We start from the raw sequence: 17,901 nt of genomic DNA, 5'->3' as shown, positions 1-17,901 counted from the left end.
TAAGTCACAAGGAGGGTTTTGATATCTTGAATGTTAGTAATTTCTGTGTGGTCTCAAGTGTTGCTCATTATCACTCATTAACGCTGTCGAACATCACTGAATTTGGATCTGAACTATCTGCAGTTTTTCCCTTTGGGCATTAGTGAATCTTTCACTGTTTTTGCTGTACTTGCTGCTGAACTGAACTCCAGCAGAGAAAATTATTTGGTGTTGTCCTTCAAAGTTTTAGTTAGATATGAAAATCATCTCTCAGAAATTATAGCTTTTATGGTTATCGAGATGCATTTGAAAATATTATTCAGCTACTCCCCAGAAACACAAATCTGAAAAGGCAAAATAAAACAATTGTTTATTTACTTAAAATGTTGGGGTTTTTTAGGGAGGGAAGAGGTTCTACTTCTGTATTCTCGAGTATTTGGCTTTAGTGAGATGGAAAGTCATCAGTTCCCACCAGTTTGAGCAGCATTCACATCTTTGCAAATCACAGTTAAGCAGGGATGGTGGCTGACATTTATGGCTTCTTTTTGATTTGGAGATGTTTGTTAACTGTCGGGGGCGGGGGGGGAGAGGAGAGAGAGGAGGAGGGAGAGAGAGAGGTTTATTATTTTATTTTCAGAAATCTAGTAATTATTTATATGGTAGAGACAGATTGACCAACTCAAGTGGCTCAGGCTGTCTGAGGGTCAGTATTAGACTTCTTCCACTCATAACATAATCCATACAAGAACTTAGCTTGTAAGAGTATAGTACTAGCTGTCTGACTTTGATCTTGCTAAATGCATTTGTACCCTGAGGTTTTAGACTTCTTTTCTTGATTCCCATTTTAACTTGCTATATAAAATAAGCACTTGTTTCTGTAGTTTGTCAGCCTTGCAACTATCAGCAGATGTTTTACACTGTTGAATTAGTTTGCTTTTTTATTCTTTTGCTACTTTCCCGTTACCGTTGGAAAAATTCAGAGTACAGTAAAAGCTAGTACAAATGAGAGGAAGAGGAGTGCAGCGGCTTTTCAGCTTCATATTGTATTCCATATTGCACAAAACAAGTTAACCCATATCAAACTCTTAGCAAAAGTATTACTTGAAAGCAATTAGTGCACAGAGTCAAAATTGTCAGGTTGTTGTTCACTATGTAAAGCCAAAAGAAAAGCTTTCAAAGGCACCAGAAAATCTGTGCACAGTTCTTGGAGCAGGGAAGAGAATCTTAGACAAGCTAAATCCTTGACTACTTTTTTGTCTGCTGACAGCAAGAGGTTGTGTTTTGAGGCTTAAATGGTTGCATCTTCCTCATAGAAAGAACTTGCTGAATGCTCATTTAGTTCTCTTTCCAGCAGGTGGAGCATCAGTTCATTTACTAACTACAGTTACAGGAGAAAAAAAATAAATCCATCTAGCTCAGTTTATAACGACAACAGCTGTGTGCCTGGCTGCTCTGTGAGGCCGAGAGGAGTATAGCATACCTCACTCCTGAGAGACCTTTGTAGCCATGAAGTACGTATATTGACAGTCTTATTCGGTCTCTCATACTGGCTTCATCTTCACCTTGATGAGCATAAAGACCAAAGATGTAAGAAGAGTATCCAGGGAAGGCCAAAACCTTTTCATCGTAGCTGTTAGGATTTGAGTAACTATTAGCTTTAGAGAAAATTTTGGGATTCTATATCCTGAAAACCTCCAGCACTTAAGTTATGAATTTTCCATGAAATTTAATTCAAACTGGGTCATATTTTTGTGAATATGACAATAGAGAGTTTTAAACATGAGGATTCTGACTGAGCAATACATTGTCAGAAGGAAACTTTTTGCCTTCTTCCTCTTAACATCAGTAGGAACTGTATTCCTTTAAATGTCTCTCTCTGCTTCCCTGGGTATTTCATTTACTAAAGAGTCTTTGCAAGTAAAAGTTCTGTGGGGAAGTGAAGGGAAGGAACAAAATAATTGAAGTTGTCCGGAAGAGAATCAATGCAGGTACCTGACCCACGTATAAACAGGAATTTTGTCTGTCTGAACAGCGCCTGCATTGTAGAAGAGCGATCACTTCATGAACATTATTAGATATCTTCAAAGTCTAGAGGCAGTCAATAATACATCAGTGCTTAGGGCTTTCCTGCTCTCTGGTAACCTGACTGCCTAACCAGAGCTGGTTAGACCTGTGCTGTATTCTGCCCAGGCAAGTCTCCATATGTGGCTTCTTTATACTTAGGATGAACAATAGTAACTTTCTTTTGATGGATGACCTGGTACTAATCAAAGAGCCAGGATCGTCGTAGGCTAACATCTTGTATCCAGAAGATGGTTAATGTAAATTCATGTCTGTAGCTTTTCTTTTATAGGGTCATATTCCTTCATAGATAACTTGAAATTATGCAACCATGTGCCTTCCAGGCCCTACTTATAACTACCTGGATACAGGGAAGGCTGTTAGAGAGGCATTGCCAGCCTCTTCACTGTAAAAATCACACTATTTTATCTCTTTATTCTCTTATCAGCAGTCTCTGTTATCTACTGCCTTGGCCTATCCAAAACACTTATCAGAACTCTAACTGCAGTGTCATGAATTAAAAGGGATGTTCTGCCAATGTAAGGCAAGTGGGAATTAATGACCACTAATATATTCTTTGTCAGGTTTATCACCTGGAAATATCAGTGAAGTAGATGAGAGTAGTGATTTTTTGTTTCTCTTTTAAGGTAATCTCTAAAACATGAAGTAGACAAACTGTTAAGAGAAGAAATTAAAACATTTCAAATTGCATAGAATATTTTAGACCTCTTATTCCTTGAAAACAGTCTTTTATTCATTGTTAACTATTATGAAACTATTTTCTGTAGTACTTTAGAGCACTTTCTGTAGAATAGTTATTTGTCTGGAACTTTTATCTTGAGCCTACAAAGCTTGTTCTTGACATTGCCCCCTCTGTAATCCTTTCAGGATTACACTGAAGGAAAGCTGTATCTGTAATTTATGGGCAGTATTCTAACATCTAGTCTAGTTTGTTATTTTTACTTAAAGATGGAGCTTTTTGTCTCTGCCTTCCCCACTTTGTCAACTAACTCCAATAAATGTGGTGAATAGTTATCTTCCCTCATTAAGGTGTGAGGCATTAATGGAATGGTCCTTTTGCCACGTGATCTAAAAGAATTAAAGTAATTTCTGGAAGCTACCATGGGAGATTAAAAATAACAAGTAATATATCCTTCTTTGTTTCTTTACAAATTACAAAGTTTGTATAGGAGTCTCCAGGCAACCACTGTGTGTTTGATGATTATAAGAACAAAGATCAAAAGAAGTAATCAGTTTTTCTTGAAGATGCCTTTCACTTTTCTGCAATTCAGCAATGTGAAACCAACATCCATCAACTCAAAAGAAATGTACCGTGTCCTGCAGGAGTCATGATGAAACTTCTGCACTCCTTTTGTATTGGCGAGTAGAGTGTTTTGTGGAACAGATCCGTAACATATGTTTCCGAAGTCTAAAAAGAAATGAAAGCAAGTAATTCATGCAGTAGTCAAAATGAGAAAACACGCAAGCATTGTGGAAACTGAAGAGTTACGCTATTAATTTGTTCTGTCTGGTGTTTTGTGGGAAGTGAGAATGTGACAGCAGTTACAGAGATTTATTTTCCTACTGCGGGCCGATGCCAGATTCTGTGCTGAACTTCCTTCTTCTTTTCTATGAAGCTGGAAGTTTTATTTCATGTTTCAAGATTTCTTTAGCTGCAGTTTGCATATTCATGCTTGTGGCATGGTATGTGCATGTTGAAGTAAGTGTTGTGGACAGTTGGAAGTCGCTGAGTGCCGTTGTGTGGCAGGTTAACTCTTCTTATAAATCTGTTTGTATTAACTTTGGTTTTGATAATTTGTTAAGGAAGCAAGATTAAAAAAACCTCCTCACTGTAAAATGATGTCTGACAATGCTCATTTCAAACATCCAATCCTTTAACTGTGTGTTACTTTAGAGTTCCTTCTAATAGGGCAATTTTATACGGTTGTAAAGTCAAATTTGGAGAAAAGTTTTAGGGAGAGAGAGGATCTCTTCTAAAACCAGTCAGTATAGTTGGAAAACAGTTATTTCATCAGATCTAGCAAAGCAGTAGTGACCTTCATGCTAAACGCGTGTTTGAACAATTGCCCAGTTTGGCTTATTGTACTTTATGATGACAGTAGGTAAGGCATGCATATGCAAAAGTAGTTCTGAAGCATATGAATAAAGTCTCATTTCAAAAGTTTGAAATAAGATTTAGCTTGATTTCCTGGAGGCATGGCAAACAGGCTGATTTTTGACAAATAAAGCACATGTGAAAACTGCCTTTATGGAAATGATTTGCTGAACTTTCTCTCTTTGGGCCCATACTCTTTAATTCCATTAGCAGCATATCTTTGTTGGCAAAACATTACTGTGTTTTTGCTTTTAGCTGGCAAGTTACAGCATTAAAACCAGAAACTTTAGAAATTGATTTATTCAGGATCTTCCATAAGCAGTGTTTTTCATATGTAATAGTTAACACACTAAATGCTGTGAAGTAGAAATTGGGGATTAGGTAGTGTATTTATTCATCTTGTTTGCACACTTTCTATGTATATCATTTCACACTTTATATAGCAAATATGCTTTTAAAAAAAAATGTACTACATATTACCTGGAAGATGTTGTATCATGGCTGTTGATCTTGAATGAAGGAACTAGCATGGTGATGTTTCTTTGTAAACACAAGAATTGGCTATTTATACTACTTCTGTGGAATGTAACTGTATATAGCAAACATATAATGCTTATCTGCAATAAAACTCCTAACAGCTTTCAATTTTTACCTCACTTGACTAGGTGTTGGCCATAATTTGCAGAGCAGTTCACTGTACAGCTCATTACTATACACAACACTTCTGCAAAGTGGCTATGTAAAAGTTTTCCTACCTGTGGGATCAAATTTAATGTTATGCCATTTGTTTAAAAAAATATGGAAATTACCAGAATTTGTTTTGATTACATCTTTTACCAATAGTCTCATCGAATTAGCCTTGTAAAGGAATGTTCAGGTACCACCAGAGGTTGCATGAGTGGTGATTGTTTCTTTCTTCTCATTTTGTTCCTCAGGGCTTTGTTTAGCATTTGGTAGTGCTTGTTGTCTGGTGCATGTCGCTGGAAATCAGGCAGTGTTACCAAAGGTCACTAGTGACAGGTATATGTTTAGACAAAAGGAAGGTAAAAAAACATCGTACAAGGACAAAAATGTAGCAGTTAACATGGAGGTGGGGTCTAGCCAGTAGGTACTGTCTGGATGTACTCCTGAGTGATGAACATTTTCTGAAATGCAGTAATGGGAAAGTCGGTGGGAAGTGGGTCTCAGCTAGTAAAGGGTTTTGTCTCCCATGTAAATTTTCAAAAATTCCGTATAATGCTTTGAATATAGATAGAGAAGTAGCAAGCTCTGTATAGCACAAATACAGGCATTATGAATGAAAAATGATCGTAAAAACTCATCAGTAAACTAATCTTTGGAATGAATTGTTCTGTATTGTGTATGTTATCTGACATCAGGCAACAGAGTGTGAAAAATAAATCTGCTTCAAATCTATTTGACAGTGATTAGAATTTTTCACTGGGAGAAGGAAAAATAGAAATCTGTAAAAGGATAAATAACTGAGATGCCTTTCTAGTTTTGCTGTCCTCACTTTCAAAGAGTGGGGCTGTGCAAAAGCACGATGACTCAAAGGCCACTGCGTTTGCTGTAGAATCAGTAGACTTGCATGCTACCTCCAGCTTCACTGTAGACGTCTGTGCTCTAGTGATAGCCAGATACATGGACTGCCCAGGTGTCTGTGGGGAGAAAAGGTCAGGAGACAAAGAGTCTGGCAAGTTGTTAAAATGTGCAGATGGCAGTTTTCCGACAAAGCATGTGAAGAGACCGAGTAGCAGGACCTGTCTCTGACGGTGGAGAAGTAAAAGGTAGAACGCAACTAACTAAGGTCAAAGTGACCAGGGAATAAGAGTTTTCTTCTTGGGAAGAGCAGAAAGGGAGTAACGACATGTGAAAATTATCGGAAAGCTGAATTCGTACAGCTCAGGAAACAGGTATGATACTACAAGAAACAAATAAAAAACAAAGAAGTTTGTAGCTGCTAGGAAAAAAACCAAAGAACAAAAAGATAACACTTTCATAAGTCCATTAGTAAAAGGAAGGCCAATGGAACTGGTCTGATGTTCAACAGGGAGAACCATTGATAGATGGCATCAGGAATACTTTAAAAGCCTTTTCCCTTCATCTCTAAACTCATGATTGACTTAGAACTAAGGCTACAGTGAGTTAGAGTACTTAAGGAAATAAAATGTTTCCAATTGTCTGGAAGTGATGAAATTCATAGTAGACTACATTGAGGATGGGTTGGAGCAATCTGGCCCGCCTGCATTCTTTCAGAATGTGAGAACTAGAAAACAGAAAATAAAACAACCAATGTTAAAAGGTGAGAAAGGAGAAACTGAGGAATTACTGATCAGTCAGAGTGATCTGCTAGAATGACACTAGAAAAAATAACCAAAGCAGCTATTTCTGTGCATTTAGAATTTTGCAAGAGAGAAGTACAGAGCCAACGTGCGTTTGTGGAGAGCAGGTCGTGCCGAAGGAGAGTAGTTCCCTGTCAGCAGTGCGACAGGCACTGCACAATGGGAGGGAAAATCATGTCCTAGAAGTCAACTTTGTACGGCCTTTGACAGTGCCTCAGAAGACTTTCTCATGACGGGTGTGTGGTGGTGTAAATAAGTGGGAAGTATAAGATGAAACTATGGTAGTAAGTCTCATAGCTGCTCAGGAAGCTGTAGACAGGGAGTAGCTATCAGTCCTCACTGGCAAAATGAGAATGTTTTGAGTGAGAGTGCAAATTGGTATTTGCATCAGTCTTTTGGCTATAAACAACAGCCTTCATTAAGTTTTTGAATGATACCAAACTGGAGAAGAGTGCAAGGCAACTGGAAGACAAAATTACAATATGGAATAGTGGTGACAAAATCGTGTAATTGAATAAGAAATAAAGAAAAGGGACAGGTTCTTTATTTTGGCCAGAGCAGGTCTGTACACAAATACGGTTACATGAGTATCATGCTGCAAAAATGGATCTGGAGTTGGTCACAGGGTAAACCAGATTAATGGTGTCACACTGTTGAAAAGACGAGAGACACGCTGAGGGTTATAAACAGTATTGCTTCCCATGAGGCACTTCTGATAAGGCCTCTGAATATCGAGTCCAGTTTGGGGTACTGTGCCTTCAGCAGGAAGTGAAGCAGCTGGAAGAAGCGCAGACGAATGCAACGGGAATGAGTAGAGATCTTGAAAACAAGCCTTGCAAAGAGTGAAGGAATTGGAGATGCTGAGTCAAAGGAAGACTGGAATTAGAAATGCAGAAATACCTAAATGACTGCTGCAAGGAAGAAAATGATATGTTCTGTATGCCTGTGATGGATCAGATAAGAAATAATGGACTTAAATTTCAACAAGGAAGATTAAGGTTAGACGTTAGGAAAAACGTGCCAGTATGAAAGCTATCTTAAGAAGTGAGAGAGCGCACTTGGGAATGTGCAGTCTCTGTTGCTGGAGGGCTTCCTTGGTGGGTTGGGCATATGTCACTTAGTGTGTATCAGGAATAGTTGCTTAGATCAGGTGAGTGGTCTGCATAACCTCTCAAATGCCCTTTTTTAGTCTTCAGGTATCTATAAGAATTTCAAATTTATCAGACACATGCCCTGTGGAGGTTGCTACAAGACGAGGCACGTGGAAGGGAACAGACACCCTCTGCCAGCATGGGCTGGAGTGGAAGCTGTGCTTTATTTTGCCCCCAAACTTTGGTGTGCACTCTGACTTTTCCTTGGGGTTCTGCTTTGCCTTCCTATGTACCCCTGTCTGGTAGACACAGTGCCCTTGGTTTGGTGCCCTTTCTAAGCACCTGCCTCCGTAAGTTGAAGTTGTTTACAGGAAGTTTATGTTATTAATAAGAAAAATACAAGGAACATGGGAAGGTATCTTATGTTCTCTTCCAGTTTTTACATATCATTTTAACTACTGAAGGTTTCAATCGTGTATAGCTGGTATTAAAGGAATATAATAATCCACAACAATATTTTGACTTTAATGTTGTTGCAAAATTGACTCTCAAGCTTAGTTTCTAATTGCATTTGAAATAGTTTTCTGAATGGAAACAAAACAAAACAGATTTGATTTTCATTCATCTGTTGTTTTTAAAATTAGGTTAACCCTATCCAGTATTCAGAGACTACTGCAAAGAAGCAGAGAATAAATGTCTTCAGAAGGAAACCGACTATTTTCAGGAGTACTTTAGTGGAACAGTTCTTGAGCCAAGAATAGCAGCAGCGATTGTGCTTTGGTAGTGAAGTGGCAGCAATTCTAAGAATGCAGCCAAACCTTTAAAGAGACATCAGTTGTGTGCGATCCAGTGCAAAAGGGTGAAACTGCTCAAATGAACACCTGACAAGAATTGAAACAGCAAATTTAAAACGTGCTCCATTTACTGTGTAATTAATATGTATTTGGGGCAGATAGGAGGAGGAGGAAGAGCAAGGAAGTGAGAAGGGGAAATAATTGTAAAGGAGTGTATTAGACGTACTGGAAGTTTGTGTGTAAATTATCCTTTGAGATTTGTATGTATGCATTGATAAAAGTTCTCTACGTGTGTTGTCAGCATTTGTGATGATATTTAGGTCTGGAAAACATTAAGCTGCCCCCCGCTTCTGTTCACACTCTGTGTGTTCACGTCTTAAAGAGAACCAGTGCTCTCCAGCCAGTTGTTAAAAGATGGTCGGTCCCCGCTTCTGCAGGAGGCAGAAAGCGCCCCGATCCGCGCTGCATTGTCTAGGGCAGTTGTTCCCTGCGTTTATAAACAACAGCGCCGTTGATTAATAGGCTCTCATGTTTGCCGCTTGGATCTTTTTTGGATAGAGGCAGGGACGGCATTCAGGGCTTGGCAGCGTGCCAATATACATCTGGGACTCGGTCCGACTCTCCCCTGCCCCTGCCAAGCGGTGGGAGCTGCTGTTGGGGCAGGGGGGAGGACGGCGGGCAGGAGGCAGGAGCTGCTGCCCGGGCAGGCGGTCGGCAGCGCCGGCGTCTTCTCTTGGCTGACTTTCAAAAGCGGGAGAGAAGCAGCTAGGGTGCTAATTGTAGCTGGGTCCTGAAGTGAAAATGTTTTGTGACAGTTGAAAGAATTTAAAGAGGAAGGAAGATCGGTTTAGTGTCAGCTGCAATTAGATAATCAAAGCTTAAAAATCCTACTCTGTTGATACCTTCACCTAGAGTTAAGGAGCGGAGCGAGGGGAAGGGGGAGGAGGGCTGTGCGTGGAAAGGGCATTTCCATAGCCAGTGCAACCGAGGCCCGACCGAGCTTGCAGGTTGTCTGGGCGCACGCTTGCACAGAGAGATTTTCTTGGCAGCTCTACAGGATGAGGCTCACACTGTACACAGCCGACATATTGAAGCCGAGAGCCCTGGAGAACGTAGATGCAGGAGTAGAAACAGCTCTGCACACAATGTAGCGTCTCCTAGGATGGTTGGGCGGCTCCTTTCTTCAGGTATTTTATTACCCATCAGCCCTTTTTAGAGCCAAAAAAAAAAGAGAAAGTAACCCTAACCCTGAGAAAATAGCATCTGCTTCTGTTAAATCAATTTATTACATAACATTTCAGAGAGAGAGCAGCAGCTCAGCGTCCTAAGCTTTTGGCTGCATTTCAGGTTTGATAAAATGGCGTCTTCGCAGTGAGCTGCTTGCTAAAGATATGTTGCACTGAGCAGAAAAATGCAATTATTTGGTGTTTCCTACTGGTGCTTTTGTTTTGGAGAGGTAGCATTTAGTGGAATCTCTGCTAGTAATGAAAAATGTTGTTTATTCTTGCTTGTTTTATTAATGCATTTAAAAGCTTTCAGCATCAGAGGAAAGGAACTACATTTTAATGTCGTAGTGCAGAAAATTAAAACAAGATAACAGGCTTTCCCACTTGTGTACTTAACTATGGTTTAGTTTTAAAATAAATAAAGCTGCTTTATTCAATGCTTCTCTCTCTCTTCTGTCTTTCCACATTATGTACGCTATTCAAGATTTCAGCTTCCTCACATCTGTGAGACTTGTTGTAAGTTAGCTTTGTAAGTGGCTTCAAATAGATGACAGTTTTCAAATTTGTCCTCTGCCTCAGCAGATGCAGAGAGCTGGAGGTAGCAGGTAACCTGAAATATTAGCACTACAATTCCCAGATTTTCTAGTTTATTATATTTCATTCTTGAGAATAGATGCTTGTGTTATCTTTTCTTTTATGAAATTAGGCTGCCTTTGATCTAGCACTTAAAATGTTTCTGACAGTTCTGATTTAATTTAGATGTAGAAAAATTCATGTATAGTCTTTTAAAGATCTGCTCATGTTGAAAACTATTTCTTTTGAGGGGAGAAAGAAATTTGCCCTTTTTTCTCAACTTCCTACTCAGAATCACTAACCTTTGTGTGACAAGTAAAATCCCCAGTAGGACTGTCACTGGCCTTTGGGATTTTTCTCTATTCTGCATGTCAAAGCAAAGAACAACATTGTCTGTAATCTCTCCTTTGGGCAGGACAGGACGAGCCAATGAATCTGGTGGTTGTTACGCTGGCTAACATGAATTGAAAAATAAAAAAACTAGTAATAAGAGAGGGACTCACTATTGGATCTGATTTAAAATTGGATGAGCAAAACTTATGAATAATGTGGTTCTCATTAAAAGTGTATCCCAGGCTTTGCCATTTTGCACCCTCCCCATACTTCGGTTCCTAAATCAGCTGAATGTTATATTCTGGTTGAGGATGCATAACTTTACTGCGCAGCATTTAAACTAATTGCTGTAATGAAAGTTATGAAGATACAGTTACTTTTAACTCGACTGAATAAAAATGAAAAGAAATAATATTGTAAATGACATTTTCAGAGGAGGATTGAAGTTTTGGGTAAATTGCTTGTGCAGGCAAAGTATTTTGCTTTTCTAAGAAATGCATGCAACAGCTTCTCCCATTTCACTCTACTCATACTTTACATTTGTAATCTATGTAAACATTAAACTGATTTTGCAACTAATTATTCATATTCATTATCAAACACAGCCAAAAATGTTTTCTATTTTTGATAAGTACTAAATTGAAGTTGGTAAAGTATGTTGGGTACAGTATGTAATAACACCAACAGTCTCCTCCCACCCCATTAAGGATATTATTTAAAAAAACAAAACAAAATAAACCCCTCATGCTTAGCGGTAATACTGATCAAAGCCGTGCATTTTTCAGGTAGCATGTGTGATTGCAATTTGACAGAAGTTGTATGCTTGTTTAAAACAAATTTGAGCTGTTATCCTTAGATTAATTTTTCATTCCTGATTGCTGAAGAAATGTTAATCAAAAGAACCATATTTTATAAAAGATGCATAATTAAGATTTTCAAACACAAAGTATTAATTTAAAAATCAGTTTCACTTTGTGTTGTACCAGCACTAGGATTTGCTAACACAAAATACCTGTGGTTCCTGTTCCTCATGCTTTGTTTAAAATCTTTGCTCAGTTCACAGAGGAAGGATAGAAATGCTTCTGGTGGACTGCAGTGCTTTTATTTCTGATCTTTGCATAAATAAAGAGGAACTGATTCTTAAGAATTTTTTAAACGAGTTTCCCATTTCAGTCTTAACAGCTTTGAAAATAAAAGAAAAAATTGGCAATTTCTGTGAAGAGTTGGTTTCCTAGAAAGTTGGAGGAAATCTATGTGTTCAAAAAAAAACCCACCCCAAACAAACAAAAAAATTCCCTAAATTTAATCTTATAAAATATTTTGCTTTCATTATTTTTCCCAAATGTTTAAAGTTCTTATGGATTAAGTAGGACTGTGCTACTAGTTATTTAATTTATAGGAATGAACTCCTTTTAGGTTAGAGAAAATGGAAAAATGTCTTTTGGTTATTTGCTTCTCAAGACAAGAATATAAAAAGTCCTCCCTTCAGGATCAGTTCTGTACTCAAACTCTGTTACGTTTGTCCAGCAGCAAAGTCACAGTTTTTGCAGCTTTCTGTTTATATTGTGATTTTTTTTTTTTCCCCATTCTCTTTATTTTACCTGTCCTGTTTCTTACAAATTTTCTAGCAGTAGCCTTTGGTGTTAGAACTAATTGTTCCAGTAACTATTTGGACACGATGAAGTTATTGTACAGCTCTGGTTTTGCTCTTTTTTTTTTTTTTTTTTTTTGAATCTATGACTTGTGAAGGGTGCCACCGTGGTCCTGCTGGCTCCACAGCAGGGAACGTGAAGCACAGGTACACTGCTGCTCAAGAGAGGGCTTGCTTATTTTATGTCACCTAAACAAATTATTGTAATCCCCATCAAAGTAACCGCTTTCAGATTAGTCAGTGGTTATTGCTGAGGGCATAATCTGAACCTCAGTAAAGGAACCATGCTGACGGTACATGAAAGGGAGTAACTGGAGTTGCAAACCCTTGAAAGGCAAAGGGGTTTGAGCTGCACGTGCTGCTTCCAAGCCAAACATACTTGGTATGATACTGTCTAGAGTAGGTGTGCTTATCCAAGCTGAGGCACTTGCCATTTTCTGCTTTTAATGTGGATATCTCTTGGTCTTTATAGTTCTTCCCCCTCATAATTTTTTTACTCTTCTTGGTTCTCTGACTGCTCTTCAAAATCTTGGTATCTTATTTAATAACCATTTTGCTCCCTACTCTCAGGAATCTTTCTAAGCTATTTTGTCATCATCATCTTCCATTCCCACCCCTTCCCTTTACTTTCTGTCTCCCAAGCGCTCTCAAACTTGAGCATTGCTTTAACCACCATCTTTGGTGGAGAGGAGAAAGAAAAAGAAATGATTAAACAAGCAGCTCCCTTTCATCTCATCTTGTCGGTCTTGGTGCCATTTTTGTGAGTATTGAGACGTCTTGCACTGTGCTCTTGATCCTTCTTCACAAACCTGCCCTGCACAGACACTCTCGCTTGCCTTGGGCAGCACCATCGTTCTCCCAGGCACTTGCACATGTAGCTTAGATTTCGGCTTTGAGAAGACCTTTTTATTGGAACAATGTATTTCAGGCCACTTTTAAATCTTTCTGTCATGTCTGAAATGCAGTGCCGAATCTCACCACCCACAGTGTTGAAAAAAATCTCGCGTAACTCCTCTTATCTGATTCCTTGGTTGCCTCAACTTATCTTCTGGCCTGGACTGCTGCTGCTTTTTGCCTTTGTTCATTCCTATTCTGCTAAGAATGCTGCTTGGCTCATTTTTCTGACCCTGTTGACCCTTTTTAAGTCATTTCACAGGCTTCCTTTCCCTTCCGTGTCTTATCTGGGATTCTGGTCTCTATTTAACACCTGTGTAGCAAACCGAGATTATCAGGTAAATTTTCAGCCTTCTTCTTTAGCTCTGTCATGTGGCCAGTTGGCTTTATCCAGGAATAACATGATGCTTTCTTCCTTTCTAGCCATTGCATGTAGGGGAGAGAATCCAGGTAAATCCAAGTGGCTCCTTTCACATTCTATTTTGGATTTGTCACACACATGTGAATTATTTAGCTCTTTCTGTGAAACGCTAGGCTTTTTCTGGCATCATGAGAAGACAGGTGATGAGCTAAGACTGTTTTCCCTTCCTTTCTCTAACATTCGTACTTTTGCTTCAATTGATTTAAAATTTTAAAAAAAGAAAAAGAGCAGCAGTCGGTCCTGGTTTAGTGTGTTCTTTCTTCATCTTGAAAAATCTTCATGAGGAAACCAGGTAATCACCCCTGTGTCTTGAAAAGCTACAGGTGAAATGTGTGAATAAGAAGACTTTGTCAAAGAGAGCGAGCTTTTTTTATTCTTGGAACAATTTTTTGCAGTATTAGAAGACCTCTAATTGGAGGCAATTAGAGGAGCTAATCACACCAAAATATTTGTGATTTAAATTAATGCATGTTAGGCATCCACTGTTAACAGTTTATTTGGGAGATTTGTTGCATCCATCTTCCCCACAATATATTCTTCTTATTCAAATCATAAAAAATAAAAGTCATGGTTTTGCAGATTTACAGCAAGTGAAAATAATTGACATCCAAAATTTGTAACTTGGGTATATGCAGTTTTCTCCCTTACTTAGACAACCAGTTAAGAGGAACTGTTCTGCAGATCATCTCTAGTACATATCCCTAGGATCAGACTGAATTATTTGCTATAAAATTCCCATCAAAAGAAACTAAAAGGAGTAATCTGTACTAGAAATCTTGTAGAGAGCAATCGGGATGGAAAGTAAATGCAAAAACTTGAACTAAGCTTGAGTTCTTAGCATGAGAAGTATTGTGTCTTCCAGTTTAACTTTGTAGTCTAGCAAGCAATTAGATGCTCGAGAGCTTTTGTTTAATTTTCTGGATTAGTGTCTATGGCGATGTGGGCGGTGCTCTGAAAAGACTGTCTTCTGAGTATCTGTACAACATAGCATTGATTTTCATTGGTTGAGGGGGGAAATTGAACTGTATGTGCAAGTGCAAAAGAATGTTTAAACTACATATAAATCCCTGAAGAGATAAGTTTCTTGATAAAACTGTCCGTTATTTAGAAATGCCCAAGTCCTCTGCTAAAATGTAAGTTACAGTAGTGGTGTTTAAATGTATAACTGACGCTGAATAGTAAAGGTGGCTGTCCATATTTGTTCCTTTATTTACAGGAAGGGTTGAAAACCTAAATGCAGTATGAATTTAGTGTGAGTGTGATGTGGATGTGGATGTAATATCTAATGGCAGGCAGACATTCCACTTTTTTTATTGGATGCTCTGTCTTTGTGTTTCTCTGAAGAATGAGAATTCAGTCAAAATAAATTGTGACGGTCTGCTAGATACTCTTCTGCATTTTTTCCAAATTTGCTTTGTAGATTTTTCGTATAGATTAGCGTATTTGCTATCCTTATTTATTGCCTGCTTATTATTTTTACTAGTATACTAAGGGATACAAAAGACTTTTACTCTGTTCTGAAACTGAATTGTTCCATTATTTTAATGGGGAGTTTTGCCAGATTAAAAAAAAAAACTAAATATGAGCATCGTGCTTTATTGTAGTGAGGAAAATTGCTGTATTGTGTTAGAGAATGTACTCTAAATTTTAGCAGAATGCAGTGTTGTAACTAGCAATGTAAAATAGCACTTAATAGAGGGCTTTTGCAGTGCTTGAACAGTGGACTCATTTTTAACCTTGTTGGATCCTTTCAGATCTCAGCCACAGTGGATTGGGAGACCATTATGAGAATTCCCACTGGGGACAGCAGCCCTCTTTCAGGAGTGAAGGCAACTGCAGCTGGGATAAAGTGATAATAGACAGGACTGACAAGGAAGCGTGGCCTTCCATTACCGGAGCTGAGACTGAGTCTGCCTCAGAATGTACTACAGACACTGACTCTGCCTCCAACTGTGGCTCAGAGAACAGTAGCATGGCTACAGGGAGTGCCCAAGGCAACTTCACTGGACATACAAAGAAAACTAATGGCAATAATGGCGCCAACGGAGCACTCGTCCAAAGCACTTCTAACCAGAGTGCCCTTGGAGCTGGTGGAGCAAACGGTAACGGCAACTCGGCCAGAGTGTGGGGTGTGGCTGCGGGCTCCAGCTCTGGCCTAGCTCACTGCTCTGCCAGTGGTGGGGATGGAAAGATGGACAACATGATGGGAGATGGTAGAAGTCAGAACTGCTGGGGTGCTTCCAACTCGAATGCTGGCATTAATCTTAACCTTAACCCTAATGCCAATCCAGCTGCCTGGCCTGTACTTGGACATGAAGGAACTGTGGGAGCAGGCAACCCTTCCAGTATTTGCAGTCCAGTCAGTGCCATAGGTCAGAACATGGGCAACCAGAATGGGAACCCAACAGGCACCTTAGGTGCTTGGGGAAACTTGCTGCCGCAAGAGAGCACAGAACCACAAACGTCCACTTCTCAGAATGTGTCTTTCAGCGTACAACCTCAGAACCTTAACACTGATGGACCAAATAACACTAACCCCATGAACTCTTCACCAAACCCTATCAATGCAATGCAGACAAATGGACTGCCGAACTGGGGGATGGCTGTTGGTATGGGGGCCATCATCCCGCCCCACCTGCAAGGCCTTCCTGGTGCTAACGGAACATCAGTTTCTCAAGTCAGTGGGGGCAGTGGTGAAGGAATGGGCAGTTCAGTGTGGGGGATGTCCCCAGGTAATCCTGCCACAGGAAACAGCAATTCTGGGTTCAGTCAGGGGAATGGAGACACTGTGAACTCAGCATTAAGTGCTAAACAAAATGGATCCAGCAGTGCTGTGCAAAAGGAAGGAAATGGAGCGAGCGCGTGGGATTCGGGGCCTCCTTCTGGTCCTGGGGTACTAGCGTGGGGCAGGGGCGGTGGCAACAGCGGTGTTGGTAGTATGCATTCTGGAGCTTGGGGCCACCCCAACCGTAACACCAGTAACGGTGTGAACGGTGAATGGGGCAAGCCCCCAAACCAGCATTCCAATAGCGACATCAACGGGAAAGGATCAACAGGGTGGGATAGCTCTAGTGTTACCAGTCCGAATCCTGCCATGCAGCAGGGCAATGAACAAATAAACTCTTGGGCCAAAGCTGCGGCATCGGGCACCACAGCTAGCGAAGGAAGTAACGACAGCGGTGGGAGTCAAAATGAAGGCAGTACTGGGAGGGAGGGGGCTGGAGAGGGCAGAAGGAGAGACAAAGGGATGATAGACCAAGGGCAAGTTCAGTTGCCAAGAAATGACCTTGACCCCAGGGTCCTGTCCAATACGGGCTGGGGACAGACCCCTGTAAAGCAAAACACTGCCTGGGAATTTGAAGAGTCCCCAAGGTCTGAACGAAAGAATGACAATGGAACAGAGGCCTGGGGTTGTGCAGCTACTCAATCTTCAAACTCAGGGGGGAAGAACGATGGGTCCATCATGAACAGTACAAATACCTCTTCAGTATCTGGGTGGGTCAACTCTCCACCAGCAGCTGTTCCAACAAATACAGGTTGGGGAGACAGTAACAACAAAGCACCAAATGGCCCAGGGGGATGGGGAGAGTCAGCAAGCTCTACTACTGCTAATAATGCTGCTGCTGCCAAAAGCGGCCACGCTTGGAGTGGGACCGCAAATCAGGAGGACAAATCACCTACCTGGGGTGAACCTCAGAAACCCAAATCTCAAAACTGGGGAGATGGACAGAAATCAAATCCAAGCTGGACTTCAGGAGGTGGAGATTGGACAGATTCATCATCTGTTCCTGGACACTTGGGTGATGGGAAGAAGAATGGATCTGGATGGGATTCTGACAATAGATCAGGGTCTGGTTGGAATGATTCCACAAGGTCTGGGACCAGTGGGTGGGGAAATGGCACAAACAGCAAGGCTAATACAGGTACAAGTTGGGGGGAATCTTTAAAGCCAGGCCCCCAACAAAATTGGGCTAATAAACCCCAGGACAACAATGTGAGTAACTGGGGAGGAGCTGCTTCTGTAAAACAGACGGGGTCAGGGTGGGTTGGTGGGCCAGTGCCAGCCAAGCAAAAAGAGAACTGTGAGGCAACTGGCTGGGAAGAGCCATCTCCACCGTCCATTCGCCGCAAGATGGAAATCGATGATGGTACCTCAGCTTGGGGCGACCCAAATTACAACAACAACAAGACTGTAAATATGTGGGATAGAAATAATCCTATAATTCAGAGCAGTACCACAACCAATACCACCACCACTAGCACCATTATCAACACAAACATGGTTGAACCTCAGCCATCGCACCAGTCAAGTGCCCAGCCGAACCGGTCCCCGCTGCTTGGTCCAGGTATGAAAATAGTTTTCTAAGATAGTGTATACCAGTACCAATTACCGAAGGCTGTCTGGCCTGGTCGCTGTGTA

General features: G+C 40.4%; 1 protein-coding gene across 1 annotated transcript in view; it reads left to right on the top strand.

Moving 5' to 3' along the window:
• TNRC6C (trinucleotide repeat containing adaptor 6C) overlaps positions 1-17,901 on the top strand; it is a 108,970-nt gene that overhangs the window by 53,221 nt on the left and 37,848 nt on the right. Inside the window, exon 5 of the mRNA XM_050908215.1 lies at positions 15,236-17,827. Coding sequence (XP_050764172.1) covers positions 15,236-17,827 — 2,592 coding nt within the window. The remainder of the gene's footprint in view (positions 1-15,235; positions 17,828-17,901) is intronic.

The sequence above is a fragment of the Gymnogyps californianus genome, chromosome 19 (assembly GCF_018139145.2).
Source record: "Gymnogyps californianus isolate 813 chromosome 19, ASM1813914v2, whole genome shotgun sequence".
Lineage (NCBI taxonomy): Eukaryota > Metazoa > Chordata > Aves > Accipitriformes > Cathartidae > Gymnogyps > Gymnogyps californianus.
The sequence above is the reverse complement of the archived record's forward strand: the minus strand, read 5'-3'. Positions and strand labels throughout refer to the sequence as shown.